Source organism: Adiantum capillus-veneris, chromosome 20 (assembly GCF_014529385.1).
Source record: "Adiantum capillus-veneris isolate H3 chromosome 20, ASM1452938v2, whole genome shotgun sequence".
NCBI classification, from domain to species: Eukaryota; Viridiplantae; Streptophyta; class Polypodiopsida; order Polypodiales; family Pteridaceae; genus Adiantum; species Adiantum capillus-veneris.
The window spans coordinates 103,613,477-103,632,179 of NC_140950.1; the positions used below are offsets into that span (position 1 = coordinate 103,613,477).

An 18,703-nucleotide genomic window follows, 5' to 3' on the forward strand; every position below is an offset into this window, starting at 1 on the left:
GTAAAGACTTCTAACATATCAAAATTCCTTTACTTTAGCTCAAGTTGAACACTAGAGCATTTCATAAACTACGTTACTAAAATTTCAAAAATAGAAGTGCCCTCACCACTTAAATTTTTAAGAGACTTGGCTCTAATAGCATGCTAGTGGCAAATCTTTTTCTCTGTAACCTAGCTCATGTTTACATTTTGACTAGGCCCAAGATCTTTTTCTCTGCAGATAACCTTGCTCATGTGTACATTTGTTTAGGCTCAAACCTTATTATTAGGGCCTCCTGATTTTATCACTTGTTAAAATTTGAGGCTTATTTTGAGAGTTCCACAAATTAGAGGGGTATTTTGGTAATTTCCCTTTTTTATTAATGACTTCTTCTTCGTTCCAATTTCCATCAATTTTTGGAAGTTGGAACCTTCATTTTGCAATCACGTACAGTGGAATCTTTGGATTTTCTGTCCAAATTTGAATCGGTTCTGGTTCCCGAACTCTGCAACTGCTTTGGTTCTCTCTCTCTCTCTCTCTCTCGGGTGCACGTATAACTTACATTACACAATGGAGCTCTGTATGCATCTAGGGATTGAACACCCATCCTCGAAACCCTCTTTACATGGTGTCATCCACTTCTCACAACACGTTGATCTTGCCTTTTCTGTAGACGTCCTTGATTGTCAAGCTTAATGGTTTGCTGCGTATCGGTTTACTCGCCGGCAACTGCTGCTTGCTGTTAAGCTTTACACAGCAAAGCTTGAAATACCATTCAATTTTTCAAAGTGCGGAGGCGGAGCAAGAAAAATAGAATCTGCATGTGCTTTGTATTGGATTGATGATCACGGAAAATTGGTATGTGTATTGGGTTCTGCTTGCAAGCACAGATATGCAGGATTTGCAACTTTAAGTCAATAAACCTGCTGGTTTTCTTCCATATATCGTACACTCGCATGGTCGCAAGTACATGATAAGATGAGCTGTTGGAATTGCTCACCCATGGTGAGCGCGTAAAAATTGCCGGCACATGTGAGTTCCTCTGGTGATCCTGGTTTTCAGATCCCTATCAGGGGCTATTGACGACCCTGCATTGAAGCTTTAAGCCCTTATTGCATGGGTAACATGAGAGTATGGCACGGAAGGAGTTTTTGGAGTCGAAGAAGGGCGTGTTCTCATGTGGGCACCATCAACAACAGAGTTCAATGATGAGCAGCTGCAACAATCGGCAGCAACAAGTGACCAGAAAACCTCCATTGCCTTGCAAAGGACCGTCTACTGCGCCTTCCAAAATTCCAAGCTTGAAGAAAATTAGTGAACTCAAAAGGGCTTCCACAAGAGCCTTAAATCTTCCTGTACTCAACCTTGATAAGGTCAGGCGGAATTTCCTTGATCAGGCAGAGCTTGCCTCATATGGTGGAAGCAGGGGTGTGTGTGCAGAACCTCCAAAGGTAAACTCTGCCCGGTATTCTGCAGAAAAGAATCGAGCTGAAAGAAGAAGCTTCCTGTCAGGCTCACTTACAGAGAGAGGAGCCCGCGAATTGCTTGCAGAACGAAGGGTTGCCACTTCAGGAACCCTCACAGATAGAAGCTGCAGGCAAAGCTATGACAGAAAGAGTGCTGCCTCGGGCTCCATTACAGACCGAAGCTGCAGAGACAGTTTTGGGAGCTCTTATGGGCTCTCCTTGAGTACCTACCTTAGGAATAGCAGAGACAGTCCTTTGAGGAGTAGCAAAGAAAGTCCCTTCACTGCACCCACTATGCCCAAGATTAAGCTCGATGATCGGTTGAATGGTAACCGACTTCAAGCAGAAAGCAGAAAGTCTAGAGGAGAAAAAAGTGCCAAGTACCACTCTTCCATATCCTTGTCAACATACCTACCCTCAACGAACCCACCTCTACATGCTAGCCTTTGTAGTCGTAATTGCCACAATGACTCATTAGGTACTTCAAGGCATTCAAACGGTGTGAGCAGAACATTACTTTGCTCTAAAGAAGGTTCTCATTGCAAAAGTAATGGTGATTCACGGTCTTTACAAACTGGAACAGGCTTGGAGAGCACAAGAAGCAGCACTGCAAAGGCAGAGCTTAGTTCGTGGGATGCCAAGAGGCTTCCCATACAGCTAGTGAACACATTAGAAGAGGCTTTGCAAGGAGTAAACCGGACAGAGTTCTCTTTATCAGAGGCAAAGAAGGCACCTGGTATGCATTCAAAGTCGACACAGGACTTGAATGTGGCTAAGACGAATGGGAAGTTGTCAGTTGGCAAGCCCTCTGTTCAGATGGATAAAGTGAAAGCTCAAGCTCGAGATATACGGCGTAGTCAGGAAGATCTCTGCTTGGATGAGCTTGCTACAGGCCGAAGGCAATATATCTTCAACTTTTGGTTTACTATGACTATAAGCGGGGCGTATGCCAATTTACAGATTCACACATGTATTGTTTAAGCACACAGATTTTATCAGAGTGGACCAAGAAACTGTATAATAATAGAACTTATTTGGCAACAACTCAAAAGCACCGCGTTTGATATTTTGTATGTTCTATCCTTAGGCTATGATGCTCTAATTAAGAAAGCCGAAAGTCTCTATGTTTATTTTGCAGGGCTTGCCAAAAAGTGACAGTAGATGAGACTGCCAATTGCAGTAAAGAGACGGTCAGCAAATTTCAATCAAAGAGCTTTAAAGTTAGTCCATTGAAACTGTCCCTTGGGAATACTCAAGTTTCTGTACCTTTAGGCAAGTTCTTGATGACAATATTAAACAAGAGTCACTTGCTTTGTGTGCTAAAGTTCATGAAAATCACCGAAATCACAATGCTAGAACATGTGAGTGATTTTTGAATCGTTAATTTCAGCATTCAAGCTGTTATCTTTATTTTGTGGCCATATCTGTTATGCTATGAATTTGATATTTTCCTGACACATGTATAGATGCAGGCTTTGGAGGCAACCCAGCTGAAAATGCTCAAACATCACGACCTTTTCAAGCTGTAAGTTACAAATTTTTGCGTGAAAAGTTGCAATGAAAAAAGATTGGTCTGGCCTGGTGCACCTCAATATCTAACTTGCATCAATCATGAAAACTGTGATATCATGGGATATGTTTGCAGCTGGAAGATGAAGCTAGTTCGCGTCTTGCTTTAACTGAACGAGGAGTTTTTAGGAAAGGGTCCTTGGCCGTGTCATCTCCAAGGCGAGAAGTAAGAGCCCTTATTTCTAAGCGGACACCTGCATGATAGCTCTTGATAGGGCAAGTTGTTGGTTGTTTTGAATTTCAGTTATGGTTTTAGCTTGCCACGAGAGAGTTAGTTACTCAATGTTATTGACTGCCGTGCATCTTCCAAATTGTAACTTGGTGGTCATAAAGGGTTTTGTGTGTATCTGAAGTGGAAAATTGATAACAAAAGTATTTCTTACTAGATCAAGTCTTTGAAAGGGCGTTGACTTTCAATTATCTCTCTATCTACAGAGAACCCATTCGTCCAATGTCTCAAGCCATGCTGTGTCCATGACTCCTGAGAGTGAGTTTGCTAATAACCTACAGAAGTGCTGTTGTATGTGTGACGTGCTTTCCTCTTTGATGTTATCTGTCTTTTAGGTGCCATTGCTAAACTCAAATATTGGTTTCAGTCGCCTTGAAGCAGTATGGGAGCTTGCTTACTGACTATGAGAAAAATGAAATCAAAGCATACCCAGAAATCTATTGCATTGGAGCAGAGTGCCAAAAACTTCAACCTTCTAGTTCGCCAGGTGCATGCAATCACGGTACATTGGCAAGTCAGTTGTCTGTTGTTCTTATAGTCTCTAGTGATCAGAAAATATACAATGTTAAAGAGATGTTTGTTAGTAATCATTCATTTTAACCTGTGTTCGTGCCTTTGCTTGGGTTTGCTCTTTATATAGTCTTTGGTTTCTCTTTTGTGGCCATGAATGGAATCCTGAACTCAGTAATTCTATCGATTATACTATTGAGCAGCTAAATCATTGATTTCAGGAATGCCCTAGCAAGATTGCATGGTGCAACCTGTAGAAAGGTAAGATGGGGTTTTGTGTCACATTGCTAGCACTTACTTCATTGTTGTGGGGTTGTTGTATGAAAGCTTTTTGCAGCCCTTTTATAATCAGAGCTGCATGTTGGAGATTTTATTATCTCCAGATGGGAGTACTTAGGTTGTATTGCATAATTATATGGCTATTTTAGTGCGTCATTAGGTTTTTGGGCCATTTTGACCCATTTATTAGTTGGGCATCCTATTAATTGGCCAAGTTTAGGGTACATAGCCCTTCTTTACTGCTCCGAGCACCCATTGCTGGGCTTGTCCTTGGATTTTTGCTTGGGTTTAATATGTAAGGGACTCCCTACTCTCATTTTGTACTAGGAATCATTCATTCTTGAATTGTTGCATATTGGTAGCCTAAGCCTTTGTTCAAGGATTTACTTATGCACCCCCCCCCCCCCCCCCCCCCCCCCCCCGGGTGCCCAAAAGACTCCTTGTAAGGCGAAAGGAGATAGTGTAATTAGTGCAGTTTGAGCAGGAGCTGTATCAGCTATTCTTAAGTCAGGATTCTAGAGAGGCGTGGAGATTATTCCAAGATCCGCGAGCACCTACAACCACCACTTCGGCAGACACATGTGAACAATATACGATGAGTTTCTATTCAATGCCAACTCAGCATCCGTACTATTGCTGCTGATGTCTCGACCTCATACCTGCTTCCTTCACTTAAAGTCTGATGTGCGAGGCCATTAATAGACTACACAAAGGCAAATCATATGATCATGATGGTCTAGTTATCGCAAGATACAGTGGCACCTTTGTTGGCACACATGTTTAATGGATCCATATGCGAAGGCTTTCTTGAGAGCTGGGGCACCAACCCTGTTGTGCTGATATTGAAGGCTGGGCATCCTATATTCCCAACTCACTATCATACCATTGGAATAGGCCACACAATTGGCCAAGCTTTATGCTTTCACGCTTGAGCATGAACTGAGCTGTTGGGTACAGAGCAAGTATCCAAGCACGGGGACAGGCTAGATTCAAGAGAAGGCCATGCTTGATCATAAATTTACACTATGAGTTATCATTGAGGAGGGTTGAGCACATGGATGTTGTATCTATTGCTGCCTTGTGGATTTCCACAAATCTTGAGATTGATGCATAGATTATATGATTTGCATATTCCAAGAGATTAGGGATGTCCAATCTGTCCTACACTTTTTGGTATGTATCTTGATGAGGTATTGGACTATATTGATAGAGAGGGTGATAGATCATAGAGGTGCATGCTTATCAGGCACTTGGATACCCTTGTTGCTTGCACTTGGATACCCTTGTTGCTTTATGCGGATAATATTGTTCTCATCGCTGACTCGCCATAGGGACTACATAGTATCAGAGATACCTGGATGCATCACGGAGCTATGCATAGGATAGAGACTTGTTTGTGAACCTTGGCAAGGTGATGATATTTAACACCACAACAAAGTGGCTTAGGGCCTTAGCACCAAAGTTTACTTATGCCATATGGTCAGGACGTTGTTGAGTATGTAGAGTCCTACACATACCTTAGAATATGTTTTTAGTACCCTCTTTCATTTTGAAAGAGAGCAGCCTGAGATGGACACAAGGATATGTAGCCCTTGCACAGGTTGGAGGCTGGAGCGGATGTTCTCACTGGTACAATTTTAGGAGCCCCGCACTAAGCTATGGACCATGGTTGTTTGATACATTGGCGACGCACAGATTCGGGTACCTAGCCTAGACCATTGTAGTCGTTCTGATCGGATGTACGATGGATGGAAAAACCGCTAGTCACTACGATCTTTTGGATGATCAGTTGTAAGGCCGCAGTGCCACATGAGGTTGCTACAACATAATTGGAAGCTACAATGATTGTGATTTAGACATCTTACATACATGGCTTGTGGAGCTTGTAAGTCATCATTATGCTAGATTAGTCCTAAGCCGTCCCGACAGCCAGCCATGGTGTTAGGTGCAGCGGAATGAATGTTTGCGCTTTGCTCAAGATGAGTGCTCTGAATTGTGCTCAAGGTTCCTTTTAGTTCTTATGGAAGGGAGAGCCTTCCGTTCTTAATGGAAAGTGCTATGATCACAAACAAAGTGAATGGACACTGTGCGTGCAAGTGTATGAGACTGAGAGATAGAAAGAGAAGAGAGATACGACACCACAGACGTTGTAAAACCCTCCTCCGAAGGCCCCACTCTCGTCGGCGAGAGTGGTCTACTATTGATTGCACAAAGTGGTACAATGCGGATGCAATGGACTGATGAAACTTGGGACTATGCCGATGACGACGACGGTGATGACGACGACGACTTTAGGGCTGAAATCTGTGGTCTTCTATCTGTTGAATTTCCGGGCTGTTTCAGTGGCTGAAAGTGACTGTTTTGGCTGCGTTTTCGAGGGCTGAAAATGGGGATACCTGCAAGTCTTTATGGCTGAATCTGATGCAAATCATGCATGCTGAAAACGCTGTCCATTTGCTGCCGGAACGGGCTGAAAATAGAAAACGCTGGCTTGTCTGATAGCGTTAGTGGAAAAAAGCTGGCCTGTTGTAATGCTGGCGATGGTCAAGCTGAAAACGCGAGGGTGTCAGAGGGAGGTATGGCGATATGCAAAACGCTGGGCTGATGTAAGGTGTAGCGGAATGAATGTTGTATTTTCTCAACATTAGTGATCTTTATTGCTCAAGGTTCCTTTTAGTTCTTAGGGAAAGAGAGAGCTTTCCGTCTTATGGAGAGTGCTATGATCATGAACAAAGTGAGTGGATTGTGCGTGTAAGTGAATGAGACTGAGAGAAGGAGAGAGAAGAGATACGACACCCGAGAGGTTATAAAACCCTCCTCCGAAGGCCCCACTCTCGTCGGCGAGAGTGGTCTACTTTGATTGCACAAAGGTGTACAATGCGTATGCAATGGACTGATGCAATGGGACTATGCCGATGATGACGACGGTGGTCACGACGATGACTTAATGGCTGAAATTTGGGATCTTCTAATCGCTGAATTTCGGGACTGTTTCGGTGGCTGAAAATTACTGTTTGGCTGCGTTTTTATGGCTGAAAATGGGGGAACTGTAACAAACTTGGACACGTCAAGTCAAGAATCAACCGCGACAGCACCAAATAACCACCTCAAAACAATTCACAGATCACAATAGATTTGCACTGGCCCGGCGGAGTTCCGTGCCTAGAGATATTGGCCCCAAAGACTGGCGCCCCTCTCGGTATTTCTTTTTGTATTAATCAATCATCAAAGTACAAGAGAGCGGTTAGGGTTTCACTCTCAGACTCTGCGTCCAGATGCTCTGAGAAGTGAGGCCCTCACCACTAATTTAAAGGTTACAAGGGATGCCCAAAAGCAGAGCCCCAAAAGCTTTTAAAATCAAAAGCATCAGTTCTCTCTCTCTCTTAGAGACTCTTTTCTTTTAAAAAAAAAAAAAAAAAGCAAAAGCAAAATTCGCGTCGCTCATCATTTTCCAAAATTTTTTTTTTTAATTTTTTATTTTTTAATAATCCGCCTCCGCGATTTCCGGAATTTAGGGTTTTTGGCAAAAATTAGGGTTTGCAGGAATTTTAGGGTTTCTGGCAGAAATTAGGGTTTTTGCTGTCCGCCACGTCATCACTTTGTGACAGGAACATCTGCAACCAACTTGGGGCTGATCTGCTACGGTATTCTAGGGCTGGAAACGCTGTTGATTTGATGCGGTATGGGCTGGAAATCACTAACGCTGGCTGCCCTTTCTCTTGCCAAAAACGCTGGTTGTGGAGACCAAAAACGCTAATAGGCTGTTGTGGAAAAACGCTAGCACTGCTGACGAATTTGTTGGCGAGGCAGTAATCTGCTAGCGCTAGGGTGCTGGTGGTGTTGACGATCCAAGCTAGGCTGAAAACGCCAGATCTTGCGGGTCGGCGAGGATGGGATCTCCAAAAACGCCAAGGTGCTTGGGGGGGTATTGCTGAGAAGTTGCCTGTTGAGCGGGAAGCTCCTGCTACCTCTTCTGCCAGAAAGTGCTAACTTGGGTTTGCTTATATATTAACTTAGCAAAATTGCCCTACCTACTTTTGTTGGAAAGTCACTTAAAAATAATAAGTGAAAATAACCAAAAATAGGAAAATAGGATAAATGCACTGGAAAATTCCCCTGACTGATGCTAATGGATTCTGATGGGAATTCCGATGATCATGCTGTGTGCAACCGGAGGATATGCATCTATGCTAAGTGATTGGGCATGCACGGTCTACGAATAGACTCACAAAAGTGCCAGATCATTGCTAATCTAAACTGACTGGATTGACTGAACCCTGCTGTGGTATAGCTTGTCCACGGACACATAGGGTTGGGATGTGTCACGTGACATCCCCTCCTTTTCAAAGTGAGGTACTGGTACCGAACTGTATGGCGTCGAGGGAGATCGCCAACAGCATCCGGAATCCTGGAAGGGACTCTTCGCCGGCCCACTCTGATGTGTGGGTCGTGCGGTACTTGAACTTCATAAAGGTCTGCAACGCTTGCTTCTTTGGGCCGCGCCGAAAGCGACAGTCGTTTGAAGCTCTGTACTTGCGTCAACTGCGTCTAGAGATCTGCTTCTTTCGTCTTCAAGAATCTCCATGGGTGAAAATTCCTGAAACCATCTCCAACACAAAACCATGAACATACCCATTCCATGTAAAGTGAAGGAAACAAATCTTGTCTTCTCTAAAGACTTTGTATGCAATGTAGATGAACAAATAGATGGAGTGACAACCCGTTTATCAAACACATGCAAACAATGAGGTCGAATCTTTTCTGTTTGATCGAAATCAATCAACTGTGGCAAATCACAATGGAAATGCCCCTGCTTGGTGCTCATACTTTCATGTGCTCTTTCGGAAACTGTGTCATGCCAAGGAAGAGACATGGAATGTGAAATCTTGACATACAAACTTTTTAGCTTTTCATGAACAATCCGTATACATTCGTGCTCATCCATGAGAGAAACGTGCTCAACATGCAATATGTCATGCCTAGGAAAAGGGATCACATAATGATGTTGACTAAAATACAGGAAACCTTCACGAATGAAACACTCAACAATGCGTGCGTATCAATCATGCAAACACATAATACTTCTTGTGATGGTTCTTTGGACCAAGGCTCGAGAGCCAAGATCGGTTCTTCCGGATCTATCGAATCTTCTTGTGGGGGATCTGTGGACCTCGACTCGAAAGCCAAGATCGATTCTTGGTGATTGATCGAATCTACAACGAGGCTAGCTTCGCTAGAAAAAGCATCCACTAACACATCCTCCTTGTGAACAATCACATCTTCTTCATGCAAATCATCATGCTTGTGAGAAATCACATCTTGATCATGCAAATCATCATGCTTGTCATTGGCATCCAAATCATCATGCTTATCATTGTCATTCAAATCATTATGCAAATCAATATCATTCAATTCATCATGGTTCTCATCATCATGCAAATCATTGTGCTTATCATGCGATGGAGAAGAAGAGACTGAGAGAGTCTCCTTTTCCCGAATCTCTTGCATCGGTGCCTGCACTTGAGAAAAGAGTCGCAACATCTCTTGAAGTCGTGCTTTGTTCTCGCGATAAAATTCTGCTTGTCTTGCTTGGTTCTCTGCTTGTCTGCGTTCCATTTCTGCTTTTCTTTCTTTGAAGTCACGATCCAATTTGTCTTGTCGTTCTTTGGCTTCCAAGCGTGCTTGCTCGCTCTCACGCACTATGGCTGCCATTCTTTCTTGGTATTTACGCTCGATGGCTGCGATTCTTTCTTCGCTTTCTAACTTCCTGTCCATCATCCTCTTGTCGAAAGCCTCCATAGGAGTTAGCGCAATCCTTGTCGTAGATGGAAAAGGGGGAGGGTCGGAAAAACCTCCTGGTGGGGAAAATTCTTCTTTGCCTCTCTCATGCTCATCACCTCCAAGCGAAGTATCCATTCCGCTTCGAATGATGACCATTCTGAAGTCGTGGATTCTTGTGGGTTCTTGGGGGTCTTGGGTTCTTAAGTTCGCGAGGAACTTGGGTTCTTGAGGGTCTTGAGGTTCTTGAGGGTCTTGAGGTTCTTGAGGTCCTTGATTCATGAGAATCTTGGGTTCTTGAGGTCCTTGATTCGTGAGAATCTTGGATTCTTGAGGTGTTCTTTCGCTTGCAAATCGCGTTGGAGAAGGATCTTCTCTTCACCCGAGTTCTACCCTTTTCTGCGAGCGCACCCCTTCGTGGCCTTGCGCTCACACCAAGGTTGCTTTTTCCCACCTCACGTCGATTGGCTGGCCGCTAAGTGCACGGTCCGCTCTCAATGAGTGAAAAGAGACACAAGGGGAGGCTGGACAAGCCCTTCTTTCTTGGGATTCCTGTCACTCTTCAACAAAACACAATTAGGAATCGCCACGCCCAAGTAAACTTGGGTTCGTGCGATTGCAACAAGCAAAAAAAATTCTTGTGGTTCTTGTGGTTCTTTCCTTGAGTAATGCAGAACACTTACAAAAGCTCTGATACCAATGTTAGGTGCAACGGAATGAATGTTGTATTTTCTCAAGATTAGTGATCCTTTTGCTCAAGGTTCCTTTTAGTTCTTAGGGAAAGAGAGCTTTCCGTCTTATGGAGAGTGCTATGATCACGAACAAAGTGAGTGGATTGTGCGTACAAGTGAATGAGACTGAGAGAAGGAGAGAGAATAGATACGACACCCGAGAGGTTGTAAAACCCTCCTCCGAAGGCCCCACTCTCGTCGGCGAGAGTGGTCTACTTTGATTGCACAAAGGTGTACAATGCGTATGCAATGGGACTATGCCGATGACGGCGACGGTGGTGACGACGACGACTTAATGGCTGAAATCTGGGATCTTCTATTCGTTGAATTTCGGGACTGTTTCGGTGGCTGAAAATGACTGTTTGGCTGCATTTTTATGGCTGAAAATGGGGGAACATCTGCAACCAACTTGGGGCTGATCTGCTACGGTATTCTAGGGCTGGAAACGCTGTTGATTTGATGCGATATGGGCTGGAAATCACTAACGCTGGGCTGCCCTTTCTCTTGCCAAAAACGCTGGTTGTGGAGACCAAAAACGCTAATAGGCTGTTGTGGAAAAACGCTAGCACTGCTGACGAATTTGTTGGCGAGGCAGTAATCTGCTAGCGCTAGGGTGCTGGTGGTGTTGACGATCCAAGCTAGGCTGAAAACGCCAGATCTTGCGGGTCGGCGAGGATGGGATCTCCAAAAACGCCAAGGTGCTTGGGGGGGTATTGCTGAGAAGTTGCCTGTTGAGCGGGAAGCTCTTGCTACCTCTTCTGCCAGAAAGTGCTAACTTGGGTTTGCTTATATATTAACTTAGCAAAATTGCCCTACCTACTTTTGTTGGAAAGTCACTTAAAAATAATAAGTGAAAATAACCAAAAATAGGAAAATAGGATAAATGCACTGGAAAATTCCCCTGAGTGATGCTAATGGATTCTGATGGGAATTCCGATGATCATGCTGTGTGCAAGTGGATGATATGCATCTATGCTAAGTGACTGGGTATGCACGGTCTACGAATAGACTCACAAAAGTGCCAGATCACTGCTAATCTAAACTGACTGGACTGACTGAACCCTGCTGTGGTATAGCTTGTCCACGGACACACAGGGTTGGGATGTGTCACGTGACAGTTGAAGTGGGGAAATGGCTCGCGATGGGTGAAGTCCCAAATTGAAAACACTAGGCTCATGGAGAGGAAACGCCAGGCTTGGAGGTACTGCAGTTCTTGGTGAGAAGATGCCTCTTGAGCATGTGCTCCTGCTGCCTCTTCTGCCAGAAAGTGCTAACTTGGGTTTGCTTATATATTTTCTTAGCAAAATTGCCCTACCTACTTTTGTTGGGAAGTCACTTAAAAATAATAAGTGAAAAATACCAAAAATAGGAAAAATATGCTAAATGCACTAGAAAATCCCCCTAACTGATTCTAATGGATTCTGATGGGAATTCTGATGATCATGCTGTGTGCAACCAGAGGATATGCATCTATGCTAACTTCTAAGTGACTGGGCATGCACGGTCTACGAATAGACTCACAAAAGTGCCAGATCACTTCTAATCTAGACTGACTGGACTGACTGAACCCTGATCATGCTGTAGCTTGTCCACAAACGCATAGGGTTGGATGTGTCACGTGACATCCCCTCCTTTTCAAAGTGAGGTACTAGTACCGAACTGTATGGCGTCGAGGGAGATCGCCAATAGCATCCGGAATCCTGGAAGGGACTCTTCGCCGGCCCACTCTGATGTGTGGGTCGTGCGGTACTTGAACGTCATAAAGGTATGCAACATTTGCTTCTTTGGGCCATGCCGAAAGCGACACAAAGTCTTTTGAATCTCCTTCCTTGCTTCAATTTCGTCTAGAGTCGTGCTTCTTTCGTCTTCAAGAATCTCCATGGTGGAAAATTCCTGAAACCACTTCCAACACAAAACTATGAACATACCTATTCCAGGTAAAGTGAGTGGAAAAAATCTTGTCTTTCTCAAAGACTGTGCATGCAATGGAGATGAACATAGAGATAGAGTGACAACCCGTTCACCAAACATATGCAAACAATGAGATCTAATCTTTCTCTTTTGATCTAGAGCAATCAACTGTGGCAAAACACAATGGAAATGCCCATGCTTGGTGCTCATACTTTCATGTGCTCTGTCTACAACTGTGTCATGCCAAGGAAGAGACATGGAATGTGACTTCCTTGAATGCATACTTTTCAGCTTTTCATGAAAAATCTGCATACATTCGTGCTCATCCATGAGTGAAACATGCTCAACATACAATATGTCATGCCTAGGAAAAGGGATCACATAAAGACGCTGACTAAAATACAGGAAACGATCACGAATGAAACACTCGAACAATGCGTGCGTAGCAATCATGCGAACACATAGTACTTCCTGTGAGGGTTCTTTGGACCTAGGCTCGAGAGCCAAGATCGGTTCTTCCTGAATGATCAAATCGTCCTGTGGGGGTTCTTTGGACCTCGACTCGAAAGCCAAGATCGGTTCTTCGTGATTGATCAAATCTACAACGAGGTTAGCTTCGCTAGAAAAAGCATCAACTAACACATCATCCTTGGGAACAATCACATCATCTATATGCAACTCATCATGCGTGTGAGAAATCACATCTTGATCATGCAAATCATCATGCTCGTGAGAAATCACACCTTGATCGTGCAAAGCATCATGCTTGTCAGTATCATCCAAATCATCATGCTTATCATTGTCAATCAAATCATCATGCTTCTCATAATCATGCAAATTTTGTGTGTCATGCTGTGGAGAAAAAGAGACTGAGAGAGTCTCCTTCTCGTGAATCCTTTCAATCTTATCCTGCATATTAGCAATGAGAGATGGAATGAACAATGTCCTCTCCATGAATGACAATAGGAGAATCACTTGTGGCATTGAGAGTTATAGTGTTAGTCTTAAAATCAATGAGAGCGTCATTATCACGAAACCATCGAATGCCCAAAATCATATCACATCCTGTGAGAGGAGAAACAACAAATCTTCTAGTGAAAGCAGCTTGTTGAATTCCAAACAACACATCAAGGCACTCCTCCGTGATGAGAGCGTCCATACCGGGACGAAAGCCAGAGACCTCGATAGGAGATCTCGGACTAACTTTGAGGCGGGCTCTCTCAACAAGAGAGGGACTGATCACATCATGCATACTACCTGGGTCAAACAATATGACAAAACGCTGCCCCGACGTACGACCATAACATTTAATGAGAGAATCATCAATGGGAGGGTCAGGAGAAACGTGGGGCAAGTTTGTGTTATCATTCATTGCATTGACAGAGGAAGTGGGTTCTGTAGATTCTTTAGATTCATTCGATTCAAGCTTAGGACATGTTCTTTTTATGTGACCCTTAATGTGACAATGAAAACAACGACCTTCCTTAGAATAAGTGCTTTGCTCTTCCGATGTGATGTATCCTCCTACAATTCCTTGTGCTACCTTTTCATCTGGAGTAAGCTTAGGTTTAGCAATTGTGTTAGCCTTACCCTTAGATTCATTGGAAGAATTCTTTTCTGAGAGACTGTTGGAAGATTGGTCAAAAGAGTTACCATTCTTACCGTTCTTACCATTTTGAGGGTTCTGAGAAGTCTGCGAGGTACTTATGGATGTCTTGGTCTCCTTAGGCTTTCCCTTGTTGTGCTTCATCTCCTGTGCGAGAGCAATCGCTACCGCCTTGTTGAGATCGATTGGATCGAGCACCTCGACATCGTACTTGATATACTCGTCCAATCCAAAGAGAAAAGCCTCTTTGCGCTCATCATCCGATTTGCGTAATTGGGTATCTAGCTGCAAAACATGATTAGAAAACGACATAACCAGCATACTATTTTGCTTGGGAGAGCGCCAATTGTCCTTCAATCGTGCAAGGTACTGAGGTGGCATAAACCGCGCCTTGAGCTTGTCTTGGAAATCAGCTCAATTGAAGGAAAGAGGCGTGAATCCGTTGGCTTCCTTGTAGCAGGCTACAGTGTCACTTTCACAGGACACAGTTACAGTTAGTACAGTTGGTCTGGTCTGTTCACACTGGACGGACACTCTGGGCAATGACACGTGGTAGGGATATGGATGGTGGCCTAGTGGACATGTGGCCAGGTCACACTTAGCTGGCTGACATTTATGAGCCGTTGGTGGCTCTTTATGATTGTATCTATGAGTAGTAGCCGTTGGGTCATTATCATTATCTTATATAGATAGTCGGTTCATCGTCTAGGTAGCGAGTCTTACACAGAGCACTGCTTCACCATCCCTGCACATCTGAGCCTCGACACCGCCATTTGTACCTGTGAGTCCTGGGCTGGAGCTGAGTGTGCTGCCACGCCAGAGTCTTGTACATGGTTCTTTGAGCTAGTCGAGTCCACATGTTCTGGTCCACTGTTGTGTCTTTGTTGTTATCCATTGTTTCTGTGTTTCATTCTGTTGAGAGAGTTTTCATTTGTTTGAGTGAGATTGTCACGCACATTGCACTGAGGGGTACCCACACTGTAGAGAGCACTACACATTATCCGCGCTATAGGTGCTCTCATTTTGGCGACCACGATGGGATCTCAACTGAAGTCTCACTCTGTTGAGTAGCTGGTTTCTTCGCTTCGCCTGTGCAGCCTGTTGGTTTGGTCCAGTTTCACCCTTGATAGCTTAATCTAGCTGGTCTAGTCTCTCGCCTTGTTGGTCTGGTCCTCTCTCGCCCTGGTCCACCCAGTCCTCGTCCTGGTCTAGTCCTTCTCGTCCTTGGTCTAGTCCATCCTCGTCCTGGTCCAGGCCAGGTGGTCTAGTCACTCGCCCTGGTCTAGTAGAGTCTAGACCAATATTCAGCCAAGTGAAGGTTGTCTTGCCCAAGTGAAGGTCTTCTTGCCCAAAGCTTGGTGGGGTTGGCGGTTACTGCATGACACATACAAGGAGGTCTTTGGAGCGTCAAAGTGCACTACTGAGTCCTCTGAAGTACTACCGCAGACGGCGTCAACCCTTGGTGCCCAGTAGAAGCATATTAACCCCATCACCCATACCTACTCATACGGCTACCTCCATTCCTTCGACCGGTTCTACATCCTCCAGGTCACCTTCTCCGGTAAGGCTCTCCCCCATTTTGTTACAGCAAGCTAGTGAGCAACAGACTCAGGAGCAAGAGGCCATGGAGGAGCTCACAAGTGTTCTGGCAAAGGTGAACATCAAGTTCCCTACTTTTAAGGTCTCTCCGTAGAAGATGCAAACGACCATGCTCGGAGGTTTGTCTCTCTTTGCAGAGGTCGTGGCCTCAACAGAGAAGACGCATACCTGGTGCTCTTCCCGTCCACCTTGGATGGTCTTGCAGATAAATGGTACAGTCAGTTTGCTGAAAACCACTTTACGACTTGGACCATGTTAAGAGAGCAGTTCTGTGAAGCTTTCCGACCAGGGGATTATCAAGAGAAGATTCTAGATGAGTTGGCCAACCTGTTGCTCCAGCCCAAGGAGACATTTGCAGAGCTCATGACCAAAACAAAGACCCTGGTCGCCAAGCTGCCTCAGCAACCAGGGGAATTCATGGTGAAGAAGTGGGTAGAGAAGGCTCTGCCAAAGACTTCTCAACAAAAGCTCAGAGAAAGTCTCCGTCCTGAAGCCAGTCTGGAGGACTTTGTTGCTACTGCTACTAGAATAGAGGGAGCAAGAAGGAAGTTCACTGACTCTGCTCAGTTAGATACTGCCCTTGTACTTGTGGACAGTCCATCAGACCCCTTGACTTCTTTAAGAAGGGAACTGGAAGCCCTAAAGTTACAGAGGGCCCTTCACGAAGAGAGATCCTTCTCTCTCAGACAGGAGAAGCCTCCACATCAAGAGGCTTATGATCAACTTAAAAGAGAGTTAGAAGAGCTTAGGGCTCAGCAGGAGACTAAGGCTATGGTATGGTGTAGTTCATGCCGCTCTCCAGGACACCCTCCACAGGACTGTCCCCTTCGCTCTTATTGCCACTTCTACGAAAAATCGGGTCATGAAGATAAGGATTGCTACTATATAAAGGGATTGCACAAAATACAGCAAAGTCTTGGTCCTACTCTCCAACAGGGGTTAGCACCAGCATCCAACATGGTTTCCCACTACAGCCATCCCAACTACATGCCACCTTTGCTCAATACCCCTGCTATCCAAGGTATGTCAAGTAATTTCCCAACTCAAAGTTTTTATAATGCTAATACCACCTCAACCCCTTAGAGCTTCTACACTTCAGCCTCCAACTCTATGCAGCAATCACCTCGTCCCCCGTTTCGTCCTTCCAATCGGCCCATACTCTGTTACAGATGCGGAGAATATGGGCATTATCAGAGCAAGTGTCCTTTACCTGAGGGGTCCCCTCCTTGTCGTCATTGCCCTGATTCAAAGGATCACTACAGTAAGGATTGCCCCACGCAAAGGGCATCCACGTCTTCAAGCTCGACTCAGAACCAACAAGAATTCACCTTCTCGAAGAAGGAATCCGCCGGTCAGAGGACGGTCTTACAAACTGAATCCCAAGTATGCAGAAGCAGTCAAAATCGAGTTGGAAAAAATGCAAGAAGCAGGTATTATTGTACCAGTAGAGCACTCAGAATGGTTGTCCCCTATGGTTATTGCCCCAAAGAAGCAGTCCAACAAAATTCGAGTTTGCGTCGACTACCGGGCTCTGAATAAGGTCACAATCCCGGATGGATTTCCGACACCTTTCACTGAGAGAGTCCTTGAAGATGTCGCTGGCCATGTACTGTATAGTTTTATGGACGGGTTCAACGGCTACAATCAGTTAGGAATACATCCTGACGACCAAATCAAAACACTCCCTTGGGTATTTTCATCTACACTAGAATGTCTTTTGGGCTTAAAAATGCACCGCCTTCTTTCAATCGCATAGTATATCTCATCTTTTGTCCTCTGCTTACTGATCACCTTCGCATATTCATGGACGACTTTTCCATCTTCTCGGGTGCTCAATGTTCGACCCCAATAGAAAATCTAAAGGAGCATCTTGCTCAGCTCTCTGCGGTCTTCCTCAGGTGCAGAGAGGCACGTTTGAAGCTCAATCCGAACAAGTGTCATTTTTTGGTCACAGAGGGCACACTGTTGGGCCATGTGGTGTCTGCTCAAGGTTTGGCACCTGACCCAGAGAAGATAGTGGCCATCTTGAAGTTACCTCCTCCCATAAATCCCAAAGGTGTTCAGAGCTTTGTGGGCCACACCGGCTATCATCGCAGGTTTATACGTATGTATGCACAGGTGGCTCAACCACTGACCTGGCTCATCAGTGCTGCTGTTCCCTTCCAGTGGTCAACACCTGAGGCCGAAGCATTTGCATACCTCATAAACGCCTCACTGAAGCGCCTATTCTAGTTGCCCCGGATTGGGCCCTACCTTTTCATGTGCATACAGATGCCAGCCTGCTGGCTGTGGGTGTTGTGCTGACTCAGCCTAGCAAAGAGTTCAACTTGGATCGCCCTGTACATTATGCAAGTCGCTTGCTCACCAAAGCAGAGCACAACTATAGCACCACAGAGAGGGAAGGTTTGGCTATAGTGTATGCTCTACAAAAATTTCGTCACTATTTGCTAGGGGTCCACTTCACAATTATTACTGATCACCATGCCTTGCGCTATCTGCTTAATAAGCCACAGGTCGCAGGTCAAGTATGGCGATGGCTCCTCCTATTTCAAGAGTTTGATTTTGAAGTGGTACTCCGTCCTGGTAAGCATCATGTAATGGCTGACCACCTCTCTCGCATTCACATAGGTGAAGAAGCTACCGGGATTGCGGATGACTTTCCAGATAGCAGTCTTTTTAAAATCGATACAACACCGGAATGGTACGGCGAGGTCTTACATTTTCTATCTACTGGGTTGTACCCAGAGAATGCATCTCCAGTGCAGAAGATGAGATTGCTGTTGAAGTCCAGGCCTTTCACTTTGATTGTGGGCTAGCTCTACAAATCGGGACCAGATGGCGTTCTGAAGCGTTGTGTCTCGCCTCATGAGGTGGAGCATATTCTGGAGGATGCCCACAATGGTCCCACTGGTGGCCATTACCCTGGTCACATCACGGCCCAGAAGATTCTACAGCGTGGTCTATGGTGGCCCTACATTTTTAAGGATGCAATAGCATATTCTAAGGTTTGTGATGTGTGCCAGCGCTGTGGGCCGAAGCCAAGTAA

The 18,703-nt window shown here is 44.9% G+C and overlaps 1 protein-coding gene across 9 annotated transcripts in view; it reads left to right on the plus strand.

Annotated features, from left to right (window-relative positions):
* The first annotated feature begins 384 nt into the window (after positions 1-384).
* LOC147433009 (uncharacterized) overlaps positions 385-18,703 on the plus strand; it is a 101,533-nt gene continuing 83,214 nt past the window's right edge. For 4 of the 9 annotated variants that reach the window (XM_086492754.1, XM_086492761.1, XM_086492756.1 and 1 more), the window contains exons 1-6: positions 388-2,344; positions 2,584-2,717; positions 2,912-2,970; positions 3,091-3,180; positions 3,450-3,501; positions 3,611-3,745. In XM_086492754.1, the coding sequence (XP_086348880.1) occupies positions 1,113-2,344; positions 2,584-2,717; positions 2,912-2,970; positions 3,091-3,180; positions 3,450-3,501; positions 3,611-3,745 (1,702 nt within the window). In that variant the 5' untranslated portion in view covers positions 388-1,112. Of the gene's footprint in view, positions 2,345-2,583; positions 2,718-2,911; positions 2,971-3,090; positions 3,181-3,449; positions 3,502-3,610; positions 3,746-18,703 lie in introns of all 9 variants that reach the window. The other 5 variants (XM_086492755.1, XM_086492758.1, XM_086492763.1 and 2 more) reach the window with 4 other exon arrangements.